Here is a 27,247-nt window from a genome sequence, read left to right as displayed (position 1 = left end):
ACTCTCAACAATAGCCAAATTATGGAAAGAGCCTAAATGTCCATCAACTGATGAATGGATAAAGAAATTGTGGTTTATATACACAATGGAATACTACGTGGCAATGAGAAAAAATGAAATATGGCCTTTTGTAGCAACGTGGATGGAACTGGAGAGTGTGATGCTAAGTGAAATAAGCCATACAGAGAAAGACAGATACCATATGGTTTCACTCTTATCAGGCTAGGGTTTCTAAGTGAGAAGAGTAAGGTGAAGAGTGAGAAGGACTTGGATGTAGCTCAGCCTGCAAGGCATAACCATTTAATTGACAGTACTGACGTGATTTGTGATATTCTGAATGATATCTGATGTGGTACCCTGACCTCCGATGTCTGGAGTATGGACATCTTTGTTCTCCATGGACGCCAAGACCGCAGTGCGAATGGAGGTGGCATAGGAGTGGAGCTTGAGGTAATCCAGCAAAATACAGCTTGCCAGAAGCATGGCAGTAGGGTTGGCCATATTCTTATTGGCTGAATTCTTGCCTGATTGCCTTGAGGCTGTTTCAAACACTGCATACGTATGGCCATAGTTTGCACCAGGCACGAGGCCTACTCCCCCAACCAACCCTGTACAGATGTTGTTGACTATGTTGCCATAAAGATTGGGCATCACCATTACATCGAATTGCTGGGGCCGAGATACCAGCTGCATGGTGGTGTTATCCACAATCATGCCTTCAAAAGTGAGCTGAGGATAGCAGGAGGCCACCTCTCTGCAACACTGTAGGAAGAGACCATCTCCCAGTTTCATGATGTTGGCCTTATGCACAACCGTCACTCTCTTGCGCCCCATCTCCTGGGCCAATTAGAAGGCATATTCAGCAATGCGCAAAGACTTGGCCTTGGTAATGATCTTCAGGCTCTCGATCACTCCTTTCACACTCTCATGCTCCAGGTTGCTGTATTCACCCTCTGTGTTTTCCCGAACAACTAAGATGTCAACATCCTTGTGCCTTGTCTCCACTCCTGGCAGACACTTAAAATGGATAACGTTGGCATAGAGATCCAGCGTGGTGCGAAACATATTGTTGCGGGATTTGTGAGACGGTGGCAGGTTGTGGTCAGTTTCGATGTTGCCCTTCAAGGCCACGCAGTTTCGACGGACTGCCATGATGGCATTGTGAACGTCCTCTTCACCAGAAGTGGAGTTAACTATCACCTCCTCGAAGTCCACAGGCACACATGCATGTCTGAACACAGTCTTAACATGCAGCATAAGTTCAGGCCCAATGCCGTCCCCAGGAATCATAGTCACAGTGTGTCGCCCACCATACTTGGCTGATGGAGGAATACCGTGTTTAAAAGAGAAGCTCCTCAGTGAGGTCTCACGGCCAAATAAAATCTCCCAAGAATGGCAGAGAGTAGAAGGTCGCAACATGGCCTTCACAAAGCAACTGGCAGCTGTCAGCATCTTCAGTGCCATGATCATTAAGGAGAGGTTAACTTATGTAAAAATACACAATCTTCCTCTTGTTTTAAACTGGCTTCTTCTAGCAGAATTCTAGATCCATAATTCTTGTGTAGGTCACAACTGTCTCTCCTGCTTGGTATTCTATTCTGACAGACATTCTACTGCAGTGAGAGAGAGTGAGCTAGTCAAAAAATGATGTGAAGTATCATATAGAAAGTATATTTATTCAACGTGCTAACCTCTGCATGATATACTTTTTTTAAAAAAATAGGCTTTACCAGGCCTTCTGTAATATCATACAGAAATTTTGGGTTCACAGCAAAACTGAATGGCAGGTTCAGAGATTTCACAGAGAGCACCTACATCCTATTAAATTCCCTCCCACTATCAAAATACTGCACCAGAGTGGCACATTTGTTACAACCGATGAACCTACATTGACACAACATTTTTACCCAAAGTCCATAGTTTAAATTAAAATTCACTCCTAGTGTAATAATTTCTGAGTTTGGACAAATGTATAAGGAGGTGTGTGTATCTACCACTATTTCATCATACTGTATAGTTTCAAAGCCCTAAAAATTCTGCTCTGCTTTGCTTACTTATCACTGCCTCCCCCTAGCCCTGGTAACCACTGATCTTTTAAGTGTCCCCATAGTTTTGCATTACCCCAGGATGTCATATAATTGAAATCACATTGTATGTAACCTTTTCAGATTGGCTCCATGGATTTAGTAATATGTATTTAAGGTTACCTCATCTTTTCATGGACTGATATTTCATTTCTTTTTAGCACAGAATAATATTCCATTGTCTGGATGTACCAGTTTGTATATCCACCTACTGAAGGACACCTTGGTTGTTTCCAAATTTTGATAATTATGAATAAAGCTGCTATAATTTTGGTAATTATAAATAAATTTGTGCAGGTTTTTTGTGGACATAAGTTTTCAACTTACTTGAGTAAATATAAATAGCAAGGACTTCTGTATCCTATTGTAAAAGTATGATTAGTTTTGCTAGAAACTGATCAACTATCCTCCAAAGTGGTTGTACTATTTTGCATTTCCACCAGCAATTAATGAAAATTCCCATCGTTCTACATCCTTGTCAGAATTTTTCGTCAGTGTTCCAGATTTTAATCATTCTAATAGGCACCTAGGGATAGTTCATTGTCTTAATTTGCATTTCCCTAATGAGATATAATGTAAAGTATCTTTTCATATGCTTATTTACCATATTCTCTGATGTGTTATCTTTCAAGGTTTTGGCCCATTTTTTTTAATTGCATTTTTGTTTTCTTATTGTAGAGTTTTAAGAGTTCTTTACATATTTGGAATACCAGTCTTTCATCAGATGTACCTTTTGCAAAAAACTTCCCCCAGTCTGTGGCTTCTCATTCTTTTGACATTGTCTTTTTTTAGAGCAGAAGTTTTTTTTAATTTTAATGTAGTATATGTTTTTAACTATTTCTTTCATGGATCCTGAATTTGGTGTTGTATATAAAAAGGCATCACCATACTCAAGGTCATCTAGATTTTCTCCTACATTATCTTTTAGGAGTTTTATAGTTTTGCATATTACACATAAAGCTATGATTCTATTTGGAGTTCATTTTAGTGATGGATTTAAGGTCTATGTCTAGATTAATTTTTCTGCATGTGTATGTCCCCTTGTTCCTGGCACTATTTGTTTAGAAATCTATCTTTGCTCCATTATGTTGGTTTTGTTCCTTTGCCAAAAATCAGTTGACTATTTCTGGGCTATTCTCTTCCATTGATTTATTCATCTGTTTTTCTGCCAATAACACTATCTTAATTAGTGTAGCTTTATAGTAAGTCCTGAAGTTGAGGACTATAAGTTTTCCAGCTTTGCTCTTCTTCAATACTGTGTTAGCTCTTTGTGGTGTTTTGTTTTGTTTTGTTTTGTTTTGCCTCTCCATATATGCTTTGGAATTGCTTTGTTGATATCCACAAAATAACTTACTGGATTCTGATTAAATTTGTATTGCATCTACAGATCAAGTTGTGAAGAACTGATAACTTGACAATATTAAGACATCCTATCCGTGAATAGAAAACATCTCTATTTAGTTCTTCTTTGATTTTATTCATCAGAGTTTTGTAGTTTTCCTCATATAGATCTGGTACATATTTTTTATTTATACCTAAGTGTTTAATTTTGGGGAATGCTAACATCAGTGATATTGTACTTTAAATTTCACTTCTTTATTACTTGCATATAGGAAAGCAACCAACTTCTGTGTATTAAACTCCTATCTTGAAATATTGCTATAATCACTTAATGGTTCTAGTTTTGTTGATTATTTCACATTGTCTACATAGATGATCTTGTTGCCTGCAAACAAAAACAATTTCTTCCTTTTTAATCTGTATACCTTTAATTTCCTTTTTTTGTCTTAGTGCATTAGCTAGAAATTCCAATATAATATTGAAAAGGAGTGGTAAGAGGAGACCTCCTTAGCTTGTACCTGATCTTTGTGGGAAAGCTTTGTGTTTCTCAAGTATGATGTTAGCTGTAGATTGGATGTGGCTCTTCTTTATCAAGTTAATGAAATTCCCCTCTAGTCCTAATTTACTAAGAGCTTTTATCATGAATGTGTGTTGGGTTTTGTCAAATGCTTTCCTGTATCAAGTGATATGATCATGTGATTTTTCCTTTTTTATCCTGTTAAAGTGATGGATTACATTAACAGATTTTTGATTATTGAACCAGCACTGCATACCTGGAATAGATTTCAATTATGGTATATAATTCTTTTTCTACATTGATGGATTCAGTTTGCTAATATTTCGTTAAAAATTTTTGCATCTTTGGGGCGCCTGGGTGGCGCAGTCGGTTAAGCGTCCGACTTCAGCCAGGTCACGATCTCGCGGTCCGTGAGTTCGAGCCCCGCGTCAGGCTCTGGGCTGATGGCTCGGAGCCTGGAGCCTGTTTCCGATTCTGTGTCTCCCTCTCTCTCTGCCCCTCCCCCGTTCATGCTCTGTCTCTCTCTGTCCCAAAAATAAAAATAAAAAAACGTTGAAAAAAAAAATTAAAAAAAAAAATATATTAAAAAAATTTTTGCATCTTTGCTCATGAGAGAGATTAGTCTTTCATTTTCTATTCTTGTAATGTCTTTGGTTTTGTTAGTAGGGTAATGTTGATCTTACAGAATGAGTAGGGAGTATTTTCTCTGCTTCTATCCTCTGGAATAAACTGTATAGAACTGCTTTTCTATCTTTTTTTTTTACAGTTCATTTATTTATTTAGAAAGAGAGAGTACATTATTGGGCTGGGGCAGAGAGAGGGAAAGAGAGAATCTTCACTGTCAATGCAGAGCCTGACGTGGGGCTCAACCTCACAAACCCACAAGATCATGAAATGAGTTGAAATAAAGAGTCAGATGCTTAATTGACTGAGCCACCCAGGCACCTCGGCATAATTTCTTTGCAGAGTTGACCAGTGAATCCATCTGGGTCTGGTGATTTCTGTTTTAGAAGGTTATTAATTACTGATACAAGCTGACATATATATATATGTATATGCATATGTAATGTATATGTATATGACATATATATGTATATGTAATATATAAAATATATAGGTTCATATAGGTTTATTCAGATTGTTTCTTCTTATATGAGTTGTGACAAATTACATATTTTGAAGAATTGTTTGATTTCATCCAGGTTATCAAATTCATGGCATAAAGTTGGACATAATATTCCTTTATTATCTTCTTTAATGTCCATCGTATCTATAGTAATGTCCCTTCTTTCATTTCTGATATTAGTAATTTGTGTCCTTTCTCTTTTTTCTTAGTTAGCTTCTCTAAAGGCTTACCAATTTTATTGATCTTTACAAAGAGGCAGCTTTTGGTTTTATTGATTTCCTTTACTGAATTTCTATTTTCAAATTCATTGATTGCTCCTTCCATTCTTAATATTTTTTCTGCTTACTTACATTTGGTCTTCTTTTTACAGTTTCCCAAGGTAGAGCCTTACGTTATGGATTATAGATCTTTCTTCATTTCCATCAAATGCATTCATTACTATACATTTCGCTCTAAGTACTTCTGTTACCACATACCGCAAGATTTTGATAAGCTGTGTTTTCTTTTTTTCTTTTTTTTTATAAGCTGTGTTTTCATTTCCATTTTGTTCAAATATTTTTATATTTAAATTTCTTGAGATTTCTTCTTTGACCCACATGTTATTTAGAAATGTGTTGTTTAGGGGCGCCTGGGTGGCGCAGTCGGTTAAGCGTCCGACTTCAGCCAGGTCACGATCTCGCGGTCCGTGAGTTCGAGCCCCGCGTCAGGCTCTGGGCTGATGGCTCGGAGACTGGAGCCTGTTTCCGATTCTGTGTCTCCCTCTCTCTCTGTGCCCCTCCCCCGTTCATGCTCTGTCTCTCTCTGTCCCAAAAATAAATAAAAAACGTTGAAAAAAAAAAAATTTAGAAATGTGTTGTTTAATCTCCATATGTATTTTGGGATTTTCCTGCTATCTTTCTGTTACTGATTTCTAGTTTAATTCCATTGTGGTCTCAGAACAGACATTATTTGTTTCAATTATTTTCAATTTGTTAAGGTATGTTTTATGGCCCAGAATATGGTCTGCCTTACTGACTGTCTCATGTGAGTTTGAGAAAAATGTGTATTCTGCTCTTATTGGGTAAAATAGTCTCCTGATGTCAATTATATCCCATTCATGATGATGTTATTTAGTTCAACTTTGCCCTTACTCATTTTCTGCCTGTTAGAGTCTGTTCCTTTTTATTGTTAACCCTTTAAGAAACTGCCAAACACTGTTCTAAAATGATTGTACTATTTTACATCTCTACCAGCAATGAAAGAGAATTATAGCTTCTTGACATCCTCACCAACACTTGATATGTATTCCTAATTTTAGACATTCTAATCTGTTGTGGTAGTATCTCACTGTTTTTGATTTGCATCAAATCACTGTGATGGTCAGTGTCTTTAAATGCATGTTCTTATCTCAGACTTACAAGCATTAATGTCTAGGTATTGCTAGAAATCAACCATTCAACCCTGCAAAGCAAGCAACTTCTGTGCTTCCCAAAGTCATCCCAGCTATGCCATTTAATTAAAAATTAGGCATATCTTTAATAATAAACCAGTCATAATCCTATTCTTATTTAACTTTCAGGCATCAATGCCCCCCTCCATGCCAGTTTTTGGGGAGGTAGGGGTCTTATTTATGAAGACTTCCCAAAGGCTGTTAAAATCCAAGAAGATGAAGATACAGACTTAATAATGGCTACCACTAAAGAACACTCACCACGTCTAAGGTGCTGTGCTGGATATTTTACGTGCATCATCAGAATTCACCAGGTAAGCATTACAGTCCCCATTTTACAGATGAAGAAACTGGCTAGCGCAGATCTTACAAATTCATACAATTATGAATTAATAAAGAATGGTAACAGGTAAGGTGAGCATGTCCAGGAGCCATAGAAGCCTAGGCCAGTGCTTCTCAAACTTGACCACCCTAGGATCTCATTGAAATGCAGATTCTAATTCAACAGTTCTGTTGAGGGAAGATTGCAGATTCTGCATTTCTAAAGGGCTCCCTAGTGATACAGATTCTACTGGCCTCCTTACCACATATTGAGTAGCAAGGGCCTATCTTTACCCCCTCACAAGGTCCAGTCAGATAGGGCCAGCATTTGGTGTGCTTGAAGGCAGCCTACTGGGAGTCAATAAACTGGTTCCTAAACATGATATAAAACAGGTGTTGAGTAGGAACCAGCTGAGTACCTGCTTATCACTTAATATGTCACATAAGGAAGTTAACAGCTGTCCACCACCAGGGCCCAAGACTAGAGCAGAGGACAATCCCAGGGGAGAATACTAGAAGAGAAATGACTCAAGCTCACCTACACAATTTCGTTTCTACCAATGGGCCAACTCTTACATAAGGATACAGAGCAATCCTCTTCCTCACATGGGGAAAAAGATGTACCTTTCAAAGATGTGAATAAAGCAGGAAGCCTGAGGATGGGATTATAAAATGGACAATGGTTGAGATTTTAATAGCCGGGCTGATCTACAAACATACATGGACAACTGAAAAAGTTCTTAACCTCAGTGGAACAAAAAATATATGTTGTACGGGTAAAAGAATAACCAGAGTGATATGATTTCACATATTCAAGGGATAAGAGTTCAACCAAATCTATTGTAAGAGCAATGTGAAGACAATATAAGGGTTTAAGTCAGGGACAGAGATAATATGACTTGCATTTAAAAATATATCCTTTGGAGGGTAAACATTAAGGTGGCTAGCATGGCAGCAGGGAGGCCAATTAAGAGGCTATCACTACTACTGTTCTGTAAAAATGATCCCCAGACCAGCAGCATCAGGGTTACCACAAACTGGTTAGAAATTGTATTTTCTTAGGACTATCCTTAGACTTACTGAATCAGGAAGTCTGGAGTTGGAACCCAACAATCTGTGTTTTAATGATTCTGATATACACTGAAGTTTGAGAACTACTGGGCTATGAAACGGTCCCAATAGGAAATCATGAGCAGTTGTGCTACAGTAAAGGCAGTGAGGAAGGAGAGAAATCATTTCAAAGATATTTTGGAAATAAAAACAGGACTAGACTAATGGCCTGAGAGACACTGAATATTATTCTTAATGTCTTTAGTGGACAGGGTAAATGAGATCATTGATGAAAATGTATGACACTGGGGGAAAAAAAAGAGTTGGGCCTGGGAACAGGACAGAAAATGAGCTCAGTTTCAGGTATGACATGTTCAGGGAGCCTGTAGGACATCCGCAAAAAGATGCCCAGTGGGTAGCTTAATAAATGAGTCTACAGCTCCAGAGAAAAGATCGTGGATCATGACAGAAATTTAGGAGTCATCAACATAGGGAGAGAGTTAGTCACAGAGGAGTATATGACACAGCCTCGAGCAGAGGGTTTCAACTTTTCTTCTGCTATGACAGATGATGAATTGCAAGCATAGGAGGCACACTCCTAGGAGCACACTCAGATTGAAATGAAAACCAAACATACACACTATGAACAAAAGCAACTGACCACATAAAGCAGAGTGTTCCTAAGCTGTTTTTATAGGACATACCTTCATAAGCATTTTAATAGTGAATGATTAGTAAAACTATCTGTTAATACTCTCAAATCATCATTTTTTGAGGGAAAAATATATATGACTAACATAAAAACTATGTAAAACTATATTTTACAAGTCAAATTCAGAGCTCTACTAGTAATATGAGAAAGCACACATTAATAAAAAATAACTCATTTTATGATTAAAAAGTGTAGCACATAATATTTATATTTATTCATGATGTTAATATAAATAATCTCGCACATGTTATTTGGCTGATCATATTGCCTTTGATTTGGAATTGTAACTAGAATGCATTCTCATTTCTAGGCTATTCAGAGATAAATGCATATGCATGCTTTCTTCACCTGTTATTAAAAATGTATCCATGGGTGAAATCAAGGAAACAAACACAACTATAAATCCACAGTTGACTAATAATATCACAAAATTGCTGTAACTATCAATGGCACACCAATAACCATAGTCCATAGATACTTTCAGCAAATATAAAATAGGCAATGAATTATAAGCAAGTCACTTCCAGCTAGCTGTAATCCCACCTTTCCTCACACAATCAAGCACATACTACTGACACGCAAATGAGTTTGACATCCTTATAATGGTAATTCGGAGGTGAGTCTATTTCAAAAAGTAAATCACTTGCAAGTGCTTGTAACTTAATGCTTTATGAATAAGTGAGTGGTTTTGACATTATGTCATGATTGATTCTGACACTGTAATGTGTCATACCACTGAGGTCAGGAAGTACTAGGCTAGAAAGAGGATTGTAGTGAGAGCACAGAAAAATGATGGGGACAAAACTGAAGACCATCAATTTTGAACTGTTAGAGGACTAGAGGAGAAGTGATCTGGGAGGGAGGAGGAGAATAGAGCTAAAAGGATGTCACAGAAGCCAAGAGAAGCGAAACATTCAAGGAATGAGCGGCCAACAGGGTCCGTATTGTGTTGACAGAATAAGTAAAATCAGAAATGGCAGTGACAGAGTCACGGACAACCACCATTAGGCTGCACTGATTAGTGACTGAGAGCTTAAGTCCCAGAGCCCAACTGCCTGCCATATATGACCTTTGCAGCTTTTGCAATATTCATGACCTCTTTTGGAGCTTATATTCTAATGAGAGCAGAAAGCAGAAAATACATGACAGATAGACAGATACACAAGTAATCAACACATAATTGGATCTTTCAGCATCAGAAAGAAAAAAAAGCTATGGAACAAATATAAAACCTGCTGCCTTCTAGGAGCTTACCGTCCAGGCAGAGTTAAAGGAAACGTGTCTAGGTAGAATGTGAACTGGAAGTTGATGCTAAATGGGTCCTGAGTGACACAACTGGGACATGCAAGTTCAGAGGATGGACTCACCATGTCCCCGAGAGAGGATGGTTAAGCAAAGGGCTCTGACAAAATCTTAAAGGAAGGCTAGCAGCAGATAAGTACAGAGGAAAGGAGAAAATTTGTGAGATGGGGGCAAAATTGAAAGGCCTGTAGGGTACACTGAGCCTCCCCATTTGGCTGAAATGAAAGGGTTAGGTAGAAAAACGGTGGCAGACAAGTGGGTAAATTAAATTGGGGTCAGAGGGTAGAGAACCCTGAATGGAAAACTAAGGAAACTTATGATACCCTGAAGGCAGAAAGATTTAAGGTTTTTGAAATAAAAATACAAGGTATTGAAAGATACCACTTTAAAAAGGAAAACATGCACTTAAAAAAGAGACTGTAAATTTTCAACACCCAAGAGCACTTTATACCAAAGCTGTACCTCAACTGAAAGCAGAAATTTTAACATACGCTAAGAAAACTCTCGAAATCTACTTCATGTCGTCCTACAAAATCAACTGATAATGAACACTGTTTTATCAATAATTTTTTCTGAAAAGATCAATGCACAGAGACTTAATTTTTTCCATTCTCTCTACTGCACAGTTGATGCAATTCCCCTCCGGTCATTCCATCGCTAATAACCACAGAAGATCTAACAGATGCAGCCAAACTTAACGTAATCCCAAAATGTGCTCCTCGTTTTCCAAGAGATTCCACATGATAGAATAACCAAATCCACTGCAGAAGCCATTTGAAGAAGAGCTACACTTATTTTTACACTAAGAGCTTTTTGGATATAGTTTTTATTAGTAAAGGTGAAAATCCAACCCTACCAAAAAGGGTATTGAGGTGGGGATGGGGAGCTCACATTATTCATGAGTTTTTGTTTTCTGGTTGTTTTTTTGCTTTTGTTGTATATAAAACAGTGAAATTTATGAATGTGATGCTTAAGCAACAACCTGAGCCTTCCTTGAAAAGAAGACAGGTAAATACTCCAGATTACAGGTAAACTGAAAACAATTTATCTTTTATCTTCCCTTCTCACTAAGCGTTACAGCCGCATGAACAACTCTATTAAGTAATTTTCTGTTACCTAGGGCCTCGACTCTGCCACTCTAGATTCTTTCTCCCTACCTAGGAGGATTGCAGTCTTCCAAGAACTATTCACAAGTGTGATTATCATACTTTTATTCAACTGCTTTGCACTTCAGAGGCTTTCCTTTCAACCAGGATCTGGCACAAAAAAAAAATCTCTTTGAGTTAATAGTGATTGGAGCCATAAATCAATGAAGTCCTCCTCTCTGTTCAATCCAATTTTTTAGTTCAAAACAGACACCGATTCCATAACTCTTGACACCAGCTCAGGCAACCATACACTGTGGGTTTTCTCAAAAAGTCCCACTTTCAATTTGCCCTAAATCATAGTTCCTGTAAAGCATACTCTACACTTGTTAAGCCAACATGGCTCAATTTTTTCAATACGGTTATCATAGTAACTACAGAATCTGGAAATTAGAGGAAACTTTCTGAAACCAGCTAGTTTAGCCAACTGATTTATACCTGGTCAAGGTTACAAAGCAGGTGTAATTATGCAAATGTTCTCAAATGGATTCCCTTCATCCCCTGTCTGCAAATGCCCTCCCTTAACTCAAGATGGAAAATGGCCTCCACTGGGCACCATATCCAGGGCTGTGTGTGAAAAATGCAACAATGAAGTAGGTGTTATTCTCATCACATTATAAATAAGGAAAGTGATATGCCAGGAGGATTAATAACTCCTGCTAAGTGAGGGGGAGATTCAAACTCACATTTCTTCCACCTAAGCTTGTCCTCCTTCCCCTATATCATGCTGCCTTTCTTCTTCTGTGTTTTTTCTTAAATATTCACTTATTTTGGGGAGAGCACATATTGGGGAGGGGAAGAGAGAGGAGGACAGAGGATCTGAAGGGGGCTCTGTGCTGACAGGAGAGCAGTAAGCCAGATGTGGGGCTCAAACCCATGAACCATGAGATCATGACCTGAAGCAAGGAAGGGTCACTCAACCAAATGAGCCACCCAGATGTCCCTTCTTCTATGATTTTTTATGTCTCCATGGGCTCCCATCCTCCTCCCTTTCTCCTTCCCATCCCTTCCCACTGACAATGAAGTGTCTACCAAAAGAACAGCCCAGATCACTCTACACTGAATTCCACTGTCAACCATCACATCCTCATTTGCACAGAACTTTCAACTTGTGTGTTTTTTTTTTTTTAATTCAACTCTTAAGTATGAGCGAAGAGCCAGATTCAAACATGTGGGGGAAGCTTCTATTATAAAAGCCACCAAAGTAAATCAGTAGAAACAAGGACTCCATTAAGAGAAGAATATTTCAAATGAACTGTCATTAATGTCTTCAGAGAACAATGGTACTGCATTCATGAAAGAAAAACAATATGCTATGAAAAAACACGGAGAAAAAGTGGTCTTGAAGTATAAAAAGGACAGCAGAAATGAAAAGTTTCTGAAGAAATGAAAAGGGCTGGAAGATAAAATATAAGAAATCCCTGGATATTAGATAAAAGTGATAAAATACATGAAAATAAGAAAGAAAAGAGTATTGGACAACTAGGGAGTATGGGATCAAAACAACAGAAGAGCCAGAAAAGAGACAAAAGACATATGGGTGAGGAGATGGGACAAGTCAGCAAAGACAATTCAAAAACATTTATGACTTGGGGCGCCTGAGAGACTCAATTGGTTAAGAGTCTGACTCTTGATTTCAGCTTAGGTCATGATTTCATGGGTCGTGAGGTCAAGCCCCATATTGAGCTCCACACAGGGCATAGCGTCTGCCTGATTCTCTCTCTCCCTCTCCCCTTGCCTCACTCGCACACACTCTCTGTCAAAAAAAAAAAAAAAAAAAAGAGAGAGAGAAACGTTTATGGAGTTGAAAGCTATGAGTATCTAGATTGAAAAGGTCTACTAGGTACCCAGCAGAATGAAAGAAAACAGTACCCCTGTTATCATGAAATTTAAAATGGGATTTCAACTCCAATGTTTATAGCAGCATTTTCAACAATAGCTAAATTATGGGAAGAGCCTAAATGTCCATCAACTGATGAATGGATAAAGATGTGGTTTATATATACAATCGAATACTACTTGGCAATAAGAAAGAATGAAATCATGCCATTTGTAGCAATGTGGATGGAACTAGAAGGTATATGCTGAGTGAAATAAATCAGTCAGAAAAGGACAGATATCATATGTTTTCACTCATATGCGGATCTTGAGAAACTTAATAGAAGACCATGGTGGGGAAGGGAAGGGGAAAAAAATAGTTACAAACAGAGATGGAGGGAGGAAAACCACAAGAGACTCTTAAATACAGAGAACAAACTGAGGGTGAATGGGGGGGGAGAGGGGAAAATAGGTGATGGGCATTGAGGAGGTCATGTGTTGGGATGAGCAATGGGTATTGTATGTAAGTCAATTTGACGATAAATTATATTTAAAAATTGGATTTCAAAACAGAAGATAAGAAGTCAGAAAGGTGTTAGATTTCTCAAATTCCATAATGGAACCTAGAAAACAATGGAATAATTCCTCCAAGCTTCTGAGAAAAAAAAATTATTTACAACCAAAAATACAGTGGCTTTTCAAATTATCAGGCAAGGATGAAGGTAACATTATTTACTAGACATATTATCTTTTGCTTATTATGTGCCAGATAGTTTTTCAAGCAGTTTTTAAAGTATCAACTCACTTAACAAAAGAAAGAAGTTTTCAGAGAAGATCTCAAAAGTTTTTCTCCCATGTACCATTTCTCATGTAATTAATGGAAAATGTATCCCACCAAGCCAGAGCAGTAAATCAAGACAGAGTATACGTGGTTTTCAGGAACAGGGGCTACCACCCCAAGGTGATGCAAAAGGGATCCCCAGAATCATGGTGCAGAGAGAGATTCCCCAGACATGAGCTGTGTGACAAGCCTAGAAATCAACCATCTTTTAGGTTGAGTATTGATATAACTGGTGAGAGTTTAGGGATAAATTATGATAAATCCACAGCAAATTAAGCAATAAAATGAATGACTCAATGATTGTTAATGACAGGTGAACGAAGATCTGTGCAAGAAAGGAAACCAAGTACACTTGATAATTCATTCATCAGTAGCACGTGCACAGTCATGGTAACTCAAACACAGAACTAATTTAATGAAAAGATGTGTGGTGTGGTGTATTAAAGACAGCCAAATCTCCATCTTATATGGTGGGAAGTCAATAAAAAATGTCAAAATTGGAAATATGGAGAGGTAGCAAAGAAGCATGCTATTTAGAGATATGGATGAAAACACCAAAAGAATCTCTTAAAAGCACTGGAAGTGGTTGCCTCTAGGGATAGGAAATGGGGACATTCTCCAAGGGGATTAATCTTCTTTATAAAATCTCCTAGAACCATTTGGTTCTTTAAACTACATGTATGTATACATTTCACAGAAATACAAATTGATTTTTTGGTGTCCACAGATTTTTTTCATTGAGGCAGCAAAGTATGAGAGTTAAAAATTAGCAGACTGCTTGGGTTCTAATATTGGCTCTTATAACTATTTGACCTTAGGAAAATTGCTTTAAAAAAAAAATCTCTCTCTGCCTCAGTTTCCTCTTTCATAAGAGTAATAATACCTTCCTCAAAGAGTTTTGTGAAGATTAAATACATATAATCTGAACAGTATGTAGCTCAATGCATGTCTATAAATCATTTTTATTTGTGCAAATACAATATTTGAAGTGTTCTATATCATTCTAAATAATAAAAATAAAGATAAAATGGTGTATCATTTGATTCCAACTCCATATTACATTTATTAGCCAAAATTATAATTTTAAAAATTCTAAGAACCAATAAGCTAACATTCTAAATAGCAGTGATTTATTAGCAAACCCTTTGATAACTGAATATAGTTGATTAGTATGGTCACTTCTTCAATGTCTATTCAGTAAAGTATAGAAGGTTCTTCAATATTATATCCACTTAAAGAATATTTACAGCCCTTAATATTCCAACCTTCCTCTACTTAATTTGAGAAGTTGATGGCAAGTATTAATATGTCTTCTAGGGGAAAATGAATTAACTTTCATTATAATTCTTCCCTTTACCAAAAAGGAACTATTTAAAAATCTGTCTTCATATTTTGTGAACACTGACTAATTTTTTAGCATTTTTAGGGCAAATATAAGTATGAGTTAAAATTCATTCATCAGAAGTATGCTGAGGAAAAAGGGCAAGGATCCGCCATTGCCCTCAAGACAGAATGTCATTTCCCCTCATGTAGATGAGTACTCTGTCTGCCGCCCATTTATCAGTCAATTGGGTTACCAGCTAGAAGACAGATGATTCTTCAGCAACTTAAAATACTTCTCTTCACTGAGCTGCTGTTCGGTAAGGGATGTCAAAGGATGAGAATGTGCATACATAAGTTGTCAACTCAAGACGAATGTTTTATATGTTTTTTGTCCCAAACTGCCAAAGATGGTGCTAAAAATGAAATACACACAAAAAAGCAAACAATCCAATTAAAAAAAATGGGCAAAGACCTGAATAGATATTTTTCCAAAGACGACATACAGATGGTCAATAGCACAGGAAAAGACGTTCAACATCACTCATCATCAGAGAAATGCAAATCAAATTCACAAAGAGAAATCACCTCACATCTGTCGGAATGGCTAGTATCAGAAAGATGAGAAATAACAAGTATTAGCGAGGACGTGTAAAAAATGGAACTCTCCTGCACTATTGGGGGGAATGCAAACTGGTGCAGCCACTGTGGAAAACAGTATGGAACTTTTTCAAAAACTTAAAAATAGGACTACCACACAATCCAGGAATTCTATTTCTGGGTATTTATCTGAAGAAGACAAAAACACTAACGCAAAAAGATACATGCATCCCTAAGTTGACTGAAATATTACTTATAATAACCAAGATATGGAAGCAACTTAAGTGTCCATCAATATATAATAAAGACACACACACACACACACACACACACACACACACACACCACAGAATATTATTCAGCCATAAAAAAAAAAAATGAAACCTTGCCATTTGTGACAACACAGATGGACCTAGAGGGTATTACGCTAAGTGAAATAAGAGAAAGACAAATACTATATGATCCACTTAAATGTGTCATGTTAAAAACAAATGAACAAAACAGAATCATAAACACAGAGAACAAAATAGTGTTTTTCAGAAAGGAGAGGTGTGAGGGGTAAGGGCAAAACAGATGAAGGGGATTAAAAGGTGAAAACTTCCAATTATAAAACAAGTCAAAGGGATATAAAGTATAGTACAGGAAATACAGTCAATAATTTTATAAACTTTAGATGGTGACTGACGGTAATTAAACTTATTGTGGTGATCATTTTGCAATGTATATAAATGCTGAATGGCTACTGTGCATCTGAAACTAACAATGTCATATGTCAACTATAGTTTGATTTCTAAAAAATTAAAATACATCAGAATGCTCCAAGTACTAATGAGCCATATTTGAATATTTATGGTTGAGCCACATAATCCTGGGTTCCTCCAGCTGTACAAAGGGACCACTAATGAAGACATTCTCATGATACTAAAGCAGCCTCCTGGACAGTAATCTTTCTGTTTCCTGAGGCAGCTTGCAATACTACCTGTCAAATCTAATTACCAGCAAAAGAACAGAAATCTATCACTTGTCTAGTACCTTGTTAATATGCCCCCAATGAGCCAATGTGAAATGGGTAGTCCACTTGAAAAAAACAGGGAGACAGTGTCAATGGTGCTCATCAAGGTCTGGGTGTCAGAAAGAATACCGTAATAAAACCAAGTAATGATTTCTGAATGAAGATATAATGGGCCAAGTTTGCTAAAATTAAATTCAGTCACAGGTGATTGTGTTTTCTAATACTTGTGTGGACTACTTAGGTACTGCTTCATAAAAACATTTTGGGAAGTTGTATGTGAGCTTTTAATCTACATAAAATGTATGGACATAACTAAAGTGTCAGACTGCATCTGAAAATTAAGAAGAGCATTTTACTTTTGACTCATCTGGAGAAATCCTAGTTCCTCATCTGTAGCATTTAACTTAATCATAGCATCTGTTAGCGTATCAAGAAAAAAAGTTCCACTCGCAGCAGAGTAACATTTGTACATTTGGTATCATGCGGATAGCAGGGGGTAGAGAAAATTTGGAAGAAGGGGAGGGAAGGAAGGAAGAAAACACTGGGAGGAATATCGTAAACTGTAGATAATTCCTTCTGCTATTTCCCTTCACTTCAAAGAGTTTTTGCCATAAAATGAGAGTTTGAGATGGAGGATGGAAATCTGTTACTGCTGAAAGCAGACTCCATTCCTCCTTTATGCTTCTAGTAGCACCGGTATTTTACTGAATCTACTTTTAATGTTGAAAGACACAATATTTATTTCTGGTTATCTTCAATGTGGCTCCAAAACACAGTACACTCTTCTGGTGCTTGACTAAAGAAACCTCAATCTCTTCTAATTCTGCAGGAAAACCTGATTCTGTTCGACTCACTGAGTTTCACTGCTCTTCTTTCTGCCATCTTGTCCATCTCAATAAATAGCCCTTTGGTTTTGACTCTCACCAAAAGCCTTAGAATCATCAGTCTTGGACCTCATTGTCTCTCATACACTTAATCCATCAATAAATCCTCTGGGTTCTAAATTCACAATATTGCCCAAATTAACCATGTTCAATACCTCCAGTGCTACAACTATAGTCTGCCATCATCTCCCACATGAGCTATCGCAATATCCTCCTCTCTGGTCTCCCTGCTTCCACTTTTGACTCCTGGTGGTCTAAAAAACTCACAGAAGCAGAAGTAATCCTTTCAAATATACAAGTCTGATCAGGTCACTACTTTTTATTTTATTTTTTTTTTAAGAGCAAGATTAAGAGAGAAAAAGGGTGAGCGTGAGCGGGGGGAGAAGGGCAGAGGTAGAGAGAATCTTGAGCAGACTCTATGCTCAGCTTGGAGCCCAATGCAGGGCTAATCCCATGACCCTGGAATCATGACCTGAACCGAAATCATGAGTCAGATGCTCAACTGACTGACCAACCCAGGCACCCTTGCCACCGTTCTTCTTGATCACTTGCTCCAGTCACCTGGGTTTACTCAAAGTTCCTTTAGGACCTCCACCCTTGGGGACTTCACACTAGCTACGCCTTCTGCTGGGAACAGTCTTCTCAGATACCTGTGAGATTCGTCTCTTCACTAGCTGAAGTCTTTCTCAGATATCACAGTTTATATCAAAGAAAAACCTCCCTTAATCCTTCACTCTAGTTTCTTATCCTGCTTTAGTTTTTCTTCTTGGTATCACTGATTGAAAGCATATCATATACTTATGTGCTCATTTGTATTGTCTAACTTTCCAGCTTCAGGGAATCTGCTTAGTTTCCTGCTACACTCACCATATCTAGAACAAATTTTGTCAGTAAGCATCTGTTGACTAAATGAACTGAGAAATTACACTGAGCTGTATTTTGCAGGAGATTTAAAGGATCTGATGTTAATTTTGATCATACATAAATCATATCTCAGAACTTACTGCCTACATATGACTCCACTCTAAAGCATATGATCAGGATAACTCTATTCAAACTTAATTTAAAGACAAATGTGCTAAGCTGGGAGCATTTCTTCACTGATATAGGCTGGGTTCCCAAGAGCCAGGCAAGCTAAATTCTGGAAGATAAATCATTTCTGGGAAAACAAAAAAATAATGGTCTTTTAACTATAGTAGTATCAAGAAACTCTTACCCGGTAATTTTGTATCTTCTCTTCTCGGTAAAACACCAGTATGGCCATCATTCTTCTACTCTATACAGGGACTGCATTCCAAACTCCTTAGTAGAGCATTCAAGACTTCCTGGATACCAGCCCAGCCCAGCCCACCCACTGGATCCCTCCTGGAAGCATGTTCATTTTCTGTTTCTCACTAACCTTATTATCCAGCACAATCACATTATACTCTATTCCCCAAAAAGACCATGGACAAATACACCTCTGTGACTTTGCTCATGCTATTCTTCTGCCTCAGACATCTACCCCTGATACCCATTTGGCAAACCCCTATTTGTCCCACAAAATTCACATAAAATTAGATCACTTCTTATAAAACTTTCCCTGACTCCTATTATAGCAAGTACACTTGTTTTAGAATGATTACTCCTTCACAACACAATAGAATTGTGAAGTTACCAAAAGTTTATCCATCACAGATTATAACATCATCAAGCATGGGAATGACACCTTATTCATTCTTGAATGAATGCAGTATTTGGTGTATAAGAGATGCTCGACAAAGGTGGTAAGGGTGTTAAACCTTGTTTTTCCTGCTTGAACAGGCACAATACAAGATATTCATTGCTCAAAACTAGAATTACTTTAGGTCCAAGTTTCTCTCATTTCAGGGGTATTCTTTTCTTACTCTCCTGACTGCTGGCCTACATTTGATCCCAAGAGTTTACTCCTCTGAGTTCTCTATTTCCTAAGCTTGGACCAAACTCTTGCTTCTCTTAATGCTCCAATTGGTAATAATTATGGCTACCATTTTCTGACCCTCTAACTCTGCCCATGCTTCATAGACTTTCTCATTTAATAACTGTACAACCCATGAGGTAACAAAATCAATTCATAAAGGGTAATTGTCATGGTTAATCTTATATGTCAACTTGACTGGACCAGGAGGTACCCAGATATATGGTCAAACATCATCCTGGTGTGTCATGTGAGGCTGTATCTGGTTGATATTAGTGTCTAAATCAATAGGTTGAGGAAAGCAGATTGTAAGCCGCAATGTGGGTGGGCCTCATCCAATCAAATAAAGACCTGTATAAAACAAAAGTATGACCCTCCCTCAAGTAAGAGAGACTTCTCCTGCTTGACAGCCTTCACACTGCATCATTGTTTCTTTCTGACAGATGGCTTTCAAGCTAAGACATCATCAGTTCTTCCTGATTCTATGCTTTCAGCCTTTGGACTTCCATTAGGAAATTGGTTCCATTGATTTTGGACATGGCCAGCCCCATAATCATGTGAACCAATTCCTTATAATAAATCTCTTTTTAAATATAAATGTGTGTGTGTGTGTGTGTGTGTGTGTGTGTGCGCGCGCGCACACACACGTGTGTGTTTTTATCTCCCCTACCGGTTCTGCTTCTCTGGAGAAAGCTAATACAGTGAGGAAACTTTACCAAGTACACATTGCCAATAAACTACAGAAAAAGAAATCCAACAAAAGTCTGTTTCCAAAGTCTACACTTTAACAAACACCACCCATGGGATATAATAAAGAAACAACTTTTATTTTTCTCCGGACTCTAAAGAAAGATATTTCTCTTGCCCCTGGATGAAATCTTGGTCTTTGTCAAGTTCCATAACTTTTTTCCTTACTCTCAGATAACAGAAAGTCCTGTGAACAACTGTCCAGCCCCAGACATTAATGCAGACTCCAAACTTCTTTCAACATCTAGTCACTGCTGGGGTCTGCTGGGGTTGGGCACTTATAGTGGGAGAAAGGGACATGGTCCCTTCTCTTGTCCCACCTACATATCTCCCTTTTCCCAGGTGGCTATTTTTGCTCTCCTTCCAGGATCAGGTTGACAGAAGATACTAAGATATGTGTATCTTCCTTAAACTTTCCATATCCTTAAAGTGGGTGAGGAATTCAAGAATCATTAAACTGGCTTAAAATATCTACTTAGAAGTATCCTCTTAGTGGTATGGCATCTCAGTTTGAAGTTGTATACTTATTGTACCTTGGGGCCACAGTAGAAAATGAAGAGTCCCATTCTATCTTCTTATAGGGGACACTCTTGTCCCTCTCCTACATCTTCTTGGGCCTTACCATTTTGTCACACACCTGTTCGATTCTGCACTTCCAGTATCTACATCTTTGAGCCTGAAGGGCAGGTGGCAGTGGACCAGAGCTGGAAATTAATTTTTCCTGGAGCAGCCATCCACCAATGACTCACCCCTGGGTAAGATACACCAAGAGGACAGTTTCCAATTGGGATTGAGCTCCTGTTGTCTACAATTGTAACTCACGTCTCTTATGTGAAGCACCAAAAACTGGCCATCTTCCCCTTCCTGTCTGACTCTACCAATCCCTTATCAGTGTTTCCTGTGCTTGTCTCCTAAAGAAGAACCCAAGAACTCAAGTCTCCTGCTCACAGTCTGCTTTTGGGGGAACCCAAACTCAGATACTCTTAAACTCTTAATCATTCTGCTACATTGTCATTGTTTTGACACACCAGGTCCTTCCCTCCCTTCCCTTGTACCCACAGCCCAGAGCAAGAGCCAGAGGAAAAAGGTAGTCACTTATGAGAGCAGTGAACTATCCACTGGAAGATGGTTATAGGTTCCACAGTCTAGCAAACTGAGCACTTTCAGGTCACTGACAGGTTGATACCATGAATATACCTGATCCCAGGGAGTCAGGCTGAGACCTGCTCTATATTTCAGGCTGACGAAGCAGTCACACCATGGTGATACTTTATGCTACCTGTGACCTCCAAAGGCCAAAGTGAAGAGTTATGTTGCCTTTGAGAGGAAAGAAAAAAAAAAAAAAGCCAACATTAGTAGATCCAACAGTATATCTGTCTCTAGGTCTTAACTGTCACCACTAAAGGCAACCCAGTGGGATTCATTTTCTACCTAGCTTTAGACTCAGATCAACAGCACTTCACTTCTGACTGTTAACTACATAGTGCAGAAGTAAATCCACCCAATGGAGCATTAATGTGTTTAAGTCAAGTCATACCAATTTCTATCTATCTTTGGTTCTCAACAAAAGCTAATACGTAATTATATAGAGATTGGTCAGTAGAAGTAAAAATTACATATCATGTGGGTATGAAGTGAAGGAACCTTAGAAAATAAATGCCATAAACATAAATGGGTAATATTGGACATTCGCTCGTTAACTGCTCTTTATGTACTGAACACTGAACTAGGCCACAGACATAAGAAAGGAATGTCTACTTTAAGGGAATCACAGCCTGGTAAGAAGACAGCTCCATAAAGAGAAGATGCTATGAATGTGCTAAGTATTGATATGGATTTAAGAATTCCTTACAACGGTGTGGAAAGAAAGGAGTATGTTTGAATGATAAGGGAACTGGGAACGTCCTCAGTGAGGAGGTAAAGCTTGAGTTGATTCTTAAAAGAGGAAGGAAATTTTTCTGAACAGTTAAAACCTAAAGAAATAGCAGCAGTACAAAATCATAAAAGTCAAGAGAGCATGGGGAGGTAACAAGGGTCAATAATGAATTTGAACAGGTAGGCACAAGCAAATAAAACCTTTTTTTTTTTTTTTTTTTTTTTTTAGGAAGAACTGCATCTGTTTTAAAATTTAATTTTGCTACCCTATTCTTGTGGGCATATTTAAAAACAGAAAGAAACTGCAATCAGGAAACAATAATCAGATTGTTTCAGGAAACCAGAGGGAAAAGGAGGGAGAGGAGACACAGAATGACTACCACACAAATGGATGAGAGCAACTTCTTTAACAACACATCTTCATTTCCAGTTTCCCAGCTACAATGAACTGGTTTCCTCCTCCCACCCTGGATTTTGTCTAGATGTAATCTTGTCAAATTGCAATCCAATTCTCCCTCCAAATCTTTTTCGGAAAGGGCATTTTACTAAGAAACTTTGTTTTGTTTTTAGCTCTGCAGTAGATGATTCAAGCAGAAAAGCCTATTTTGCCTTACAATACATCCTGAGGGCTTCCTAAGGAGAGCTGCTCTGTTTTTCAACCACTAAAAACAAAAACAAAAACAAAAACAAACAAAAACAAACAAACAAAAAAAAACAACAAGGCAATTACTTTCCTGGGAAACAAAGTCTGAAGAACACAGTTTATCAACCAACTTAAAGCTGCAGTGTCAGATTTAGAAGGTTAGTTTCTGTGGACAAGATAAACCCCTGCTAACCACAATATTGAAAATGTTGTGGGAAAATACTGATGCCTCCAACCATTCTTCCAAGACCAATCCCCCCACTGTTAAGGATACTCTCACTTGGCTCCATTAAAGGCTTAAGGACAACCCACAAGGCCTTTATTCTCTTTGTTCTTCATTTGTAGGCTGCATTTCCCCCTGTAAATTAGCTCATCCCCACCCAGCATGCCTGTCATTTCAGATCAGGACCATCTTCTCCCGCTCCCTTCCACATCAGAGAAAGGGAAGGAATGTGCTTCTGGAAAGCAATTCAGCAGATGCCTGAAGGCTGTGAGGCCTGCTTAGCAGCTCTCAGACATCCAGGCATCCCTGAGCTACTGCATCCCCCCTGAGTGGCCATCTCAGCACAGCTGGATTCTTTCAGAAATAGTTGTGAAACGTACTGTGAAAAGAAGGGATGGTAGAACTCCACTTAATGGCAAAGAAGAAGCTTACCAACCAGGCGGCACAGTTCAGCTTGTTGGTCTTTTCATCAATGATCATCAGCGTGTCTGCCACCTTTACAGCCAAGGAGTCAGCAACATAGACAAGCTTGCCCAGACACTATTGAAAGTGGCTGGTGGGCAAAGATGACTATCCAGACAGTTCACAAAACTGCAGCTCCCTTCAGCAGGTGCATGCTTTCCTGTTATCCAATTTCCAGGCTTCCTTTTCACTCAGCCCATTCCCTCTGTGCAAAATCTTCCTTCTACAAACTGAGCAAATGTTACTATAACATCTCCTTTATTCAAGATACCTAATTTACGCATTTGTTTGCTGGGCACTAAATTTTTTTAAGCCAGCTATTAATTCATTCTGATGGTGCAATTTCCACAATGTAATTCCCTGGGTAGCAAGGAAATGGCTTTTTTTTTTTTTTCCCATTGTGACATTTTTTCCAGGTACCATTATGAGTGTACCATTTAGTTTTGCAATTAGTCTTATATTTAACATAGTCTGGTTTCACAGAGACACATTTATTACTTTTGTTGCATCATGCTATAAAGAGAATTTTTTGGCATAGGCCTAATTCTCAGTAAACTTTGGTAGTTGAACGACCAGGCATATGAACAGGGAGTAGTTCCATATACATTCTATCCTCTTTCTTGCAACTGCTCCACTTACACGGACACATCTTTCTTTTTTTCCCCATGCCACCCGCCTCTGCAAACCTCTGACCTTTGTCTACTGATCCTTATTTGTTAGCTTAAAAACAACTTGTTCATAATTTGGCTATTGTTGAAAGTGCTGCTATAAGTGCCCCTATGTATCAGCACTCCTGTATCCCTTGGGTAAATTCCTAGCAGTGCTATTGCTGGGTCATAGGGTAGATCTATTCTTAATCTTTTGAGGAACCTCCACACTGTTTGCCAGAGCCGCTGCACCAGTTTGCATTCCCACCAACAGTGCAAGAGGGTTCCCGTTTCTCTACATCCTCTCCAGCATCTATAGTCTCCTGATTGGTTCATTTTAGCCACTCTGACTGGCATGAGGTGGTATCTCAGTGTGGTTTGGATTTGTATTTCCCTTGATGAGGAGTGATTTTGAGCATCTTTTCATGTGTCTGTTGGCCATCTGGATTTCTTCTTTAGAGAAGTGGCTATTCATGTCTTCTGCCCATTTCTTCACAGGATTATTTGTTTTTCAGGTGTGGAGTTTGGTGAATTCTTTATAGATTTTGGATACTAGCCCTTTGTCCATCAACTGATGAACGGATAAAGAAATTGTGGTTTATATACACAATGGAATACTACTTGGCAATGAGAAAGAATGAAATATGGCCTTTTGTAGCAACGTGGATGGAACTGGAGAGTGTTATGCTTAAGTGAAATAAGTCATACAGAGAAAGACAGATACCATATGTTTTCACTCTTATGTGGATCCTGAGAAACTGAACACAAGACCATGGGGGAGGGGAAGGGGAAAAAAAAGTTACAGAGCGGGAAGGAGGCAAACCATAAGAGACTCTTAAAAACTGAGAATACACTGAGGGTTGATGGGGGGGTGGGATGGAGGGGGGGGTGGGATGGAGGGGAGGGTGGGTGATGGGCATTGAGGAGGGCACCTGTTGGGATGAGCACTGGGTGTTGTATGTAAGCCAATTTAACAATAAATTTCATATTTAAAAAAAGTAACTTGTTCAAACCTTGCCAGGTCTCTAATCTCCAAACTAAGACCGAGAATTTGTTTTGACCATTACATCCCTAATTTGAAACATCTGACATAAAATTTTCATCATAATTGGATGATCAAGTAGCAGAAGCTGAATTATAAGATGACCATGTGTTCTATAGCAGTGTGTCCAGCAGGGCACCGTTTTACCAGTGACATCATTAATAAGCTCCCTCTTTCACTTTCAAAAATGTTACAAGGTAGATGTTACTACACAGTTGGCTTTATTATCAAATGTGGGAAGAGAAGTCTGTTCTATATTCAAAGAATTTTCATTTAAGGCTGAGCTCTAGTAGGTCCTTGTTTTGTCGCCTTGAGCAAGTTACTTCCCCTATTTAAACTCAGCTTCATCATCTATAAAACAGTGTCTAAGACAGTATCTCCCTCAAGGATTAGCTGGGAAATAAGAATGAAAATTATTTTCATAATAGGCAAAGTGCTATGCAAATCATAGTTAACATGCCATCACTATACCTGTATGCATGCATGTGTGTGTGTGTGTGTGTGTGTATAGGTAGATAAATAGACATTTACATAGTCATATATAGAGACAACTGTGAAACAAAGTCTAGAAAGATATCAGAGAATAATGAAAAGATTCCTAAGAATTAGAAACTTGGGCTCTCAGCCTCATTCTGTTAATAAGAAATTATAGTCATATCCTTTCCCCAGGATATCCTGACCTATAAATAGAAGAAAAGATTCCTAAGGGTACTTCCAGCTCTAAAATGCTTTGATGGTCCATCAAGGTATCTCATACTATTTCTAGATTAATCCTGATCCACAGAGATGTTTGATTTTCTTAAAATGATGTGATTTTTATAAATTTACTCACATGTAAATGTATCTGAATATGGACTAGAGTATTCCACCTGTTATTAGTTATACCCTCTAAGTTCAGGAATTACTCAGTTGGTGAAATTACTGATCAAGAGGTAGGCGCTGAGAGGCCATGGAATGCAAAACTACATTTAAGTGATCAATAGCTACCTTCAAAAAGATTAAAATCTAATATTCAAGGCTTTAATATCATTCTCCCTGCCCTCTGACTTATTTCAAGTGTTTTCCTTCTTTTGATAGCTCTTTTAGCAGACCACACACATAAAAGCAAAGTCTCAAACCGTACATATTTTTTCAAGAAATAAGAAGCTTCTATTTAAGCTCCATTTGTGATTAATTCCCAAGTGTCCAGTAATTACAGAAGCAATTGACTTCTTCTTTTTTGAATACTACTAATTTTTTTGAATAACTTTTTAAAACTTTATTTCAAGAGAGAGTGTGTACACATACATGAGCAGGGGAGGGGCAGAGAAACAGGAAGAGAGAGAATTCCAAGTAGGCTCTGTGCTATCAGCACGGAGCCCTACATGGGGCTAGATCCCATGAATCATGCTAGATAATGACCTGAGCTGAAATCAAAAGTCAGATGCTTAACTGACTGAGCCACCCAGGTGTCCCTTGAATAACTTTAGTATGGGATATCAACATATACCTAGGTGCATTTTGAGGCTCAGTCTGATGCTGTAAAATATGCAACATGACACAAAGTTTTCAAATTGAAGCAGCTTCCTTCAACTGCATCAGATTTGGAGAAAAAACATTGCTGCATGATTACAGGATAGGTCAGGGATAACTGGGTCACAAACCTACCTTAAATTTTTATTCCACAGATCAACCCCAACGTAAGGCAGAAGGCATACATGTCCTTCAGATTAGTATTAGGGTAATAAAACTGACTGGATTCCACAAATCTTATTCAGTGTTTCTTCCTTGGTCCATGTTCTGCAGGTTCTAGCTACTTAACCTCTCTTGCATACCAGTGAAGAAAGAATGGACTTTGAAGTCAGATAGACCTGGGTTCAAATCCTGGTTCTGCCATTTGCTAACAGTGTGATTACAGGTGGTAGTAACATAAGCCTCTGCTGTCTTACTTGTAAAAAGGATAATACATGTCTTTTGGGGATTTGATAAGGATTAAATGGAAGTGTGTGTGTGTGTGAACATCTGGACAGAGCCTTACACTTAAACACACTATATACATTCATTAATTTCTGTGTGTGTCCGTGTGCATTCAACAAACACAGCCCTATTCACAAGTCCTATTCTTGTCCTTGATCCTCTGGTATATGGAAGCGTTATCCTTGAACTTTGTCGTGCACTACATCCTAGTATC

The 27,247-nt window shown here is 38.2% G+C and overlaps 2 protein-coding genes across 3 annotated transcripts in view; both read right to left on the bottom strand.

The window, feature by feature from the left end:
• Positions 1-27,247, bottom strand: part of NELL1 (neural EGFL like 1) — an 891,388-nt gene that overhangs the window by 309,152 nt on the left and 554,989 nt on the right. The window lies entirely within an intron of this gene.
• Positions 225-1,540, bottom strand: LOC131487605 (isocitrate dehydrogenase [NAD] subunit gamma, mitochondrial-like). The gene has a single exon (XM_058688465.1). It carries the CDS (start codon positions 1,468-1,470, stop codon positions 847-849), a length of 624 nt encoding a protein of 207 aa, XP_058544448.1. The 5' UTR covers positions 1,471-1,540; the 3' UTR covers positions 225-846.

This window comes from Neofelis nebulosa, chromosome 10 (assembly GCF_028018385.1).
Source record: "Neofelis nebulosa isolate mNeoNeb1 chromosome 10, mNeoNeb1.pri, whole genome shotgun sequence".
Lineage (NCBI taxonomy): Eukaryota > Metazoa > Chordata > Mammalia > Carnivora > Felidae > Neofelis > Neofelis nebulosa.
The sequence above is the reverse complement of the archived record's forward strand: the minus strand, read 5'-3'. Positions and strand labels throughout refer to the sequence as shown.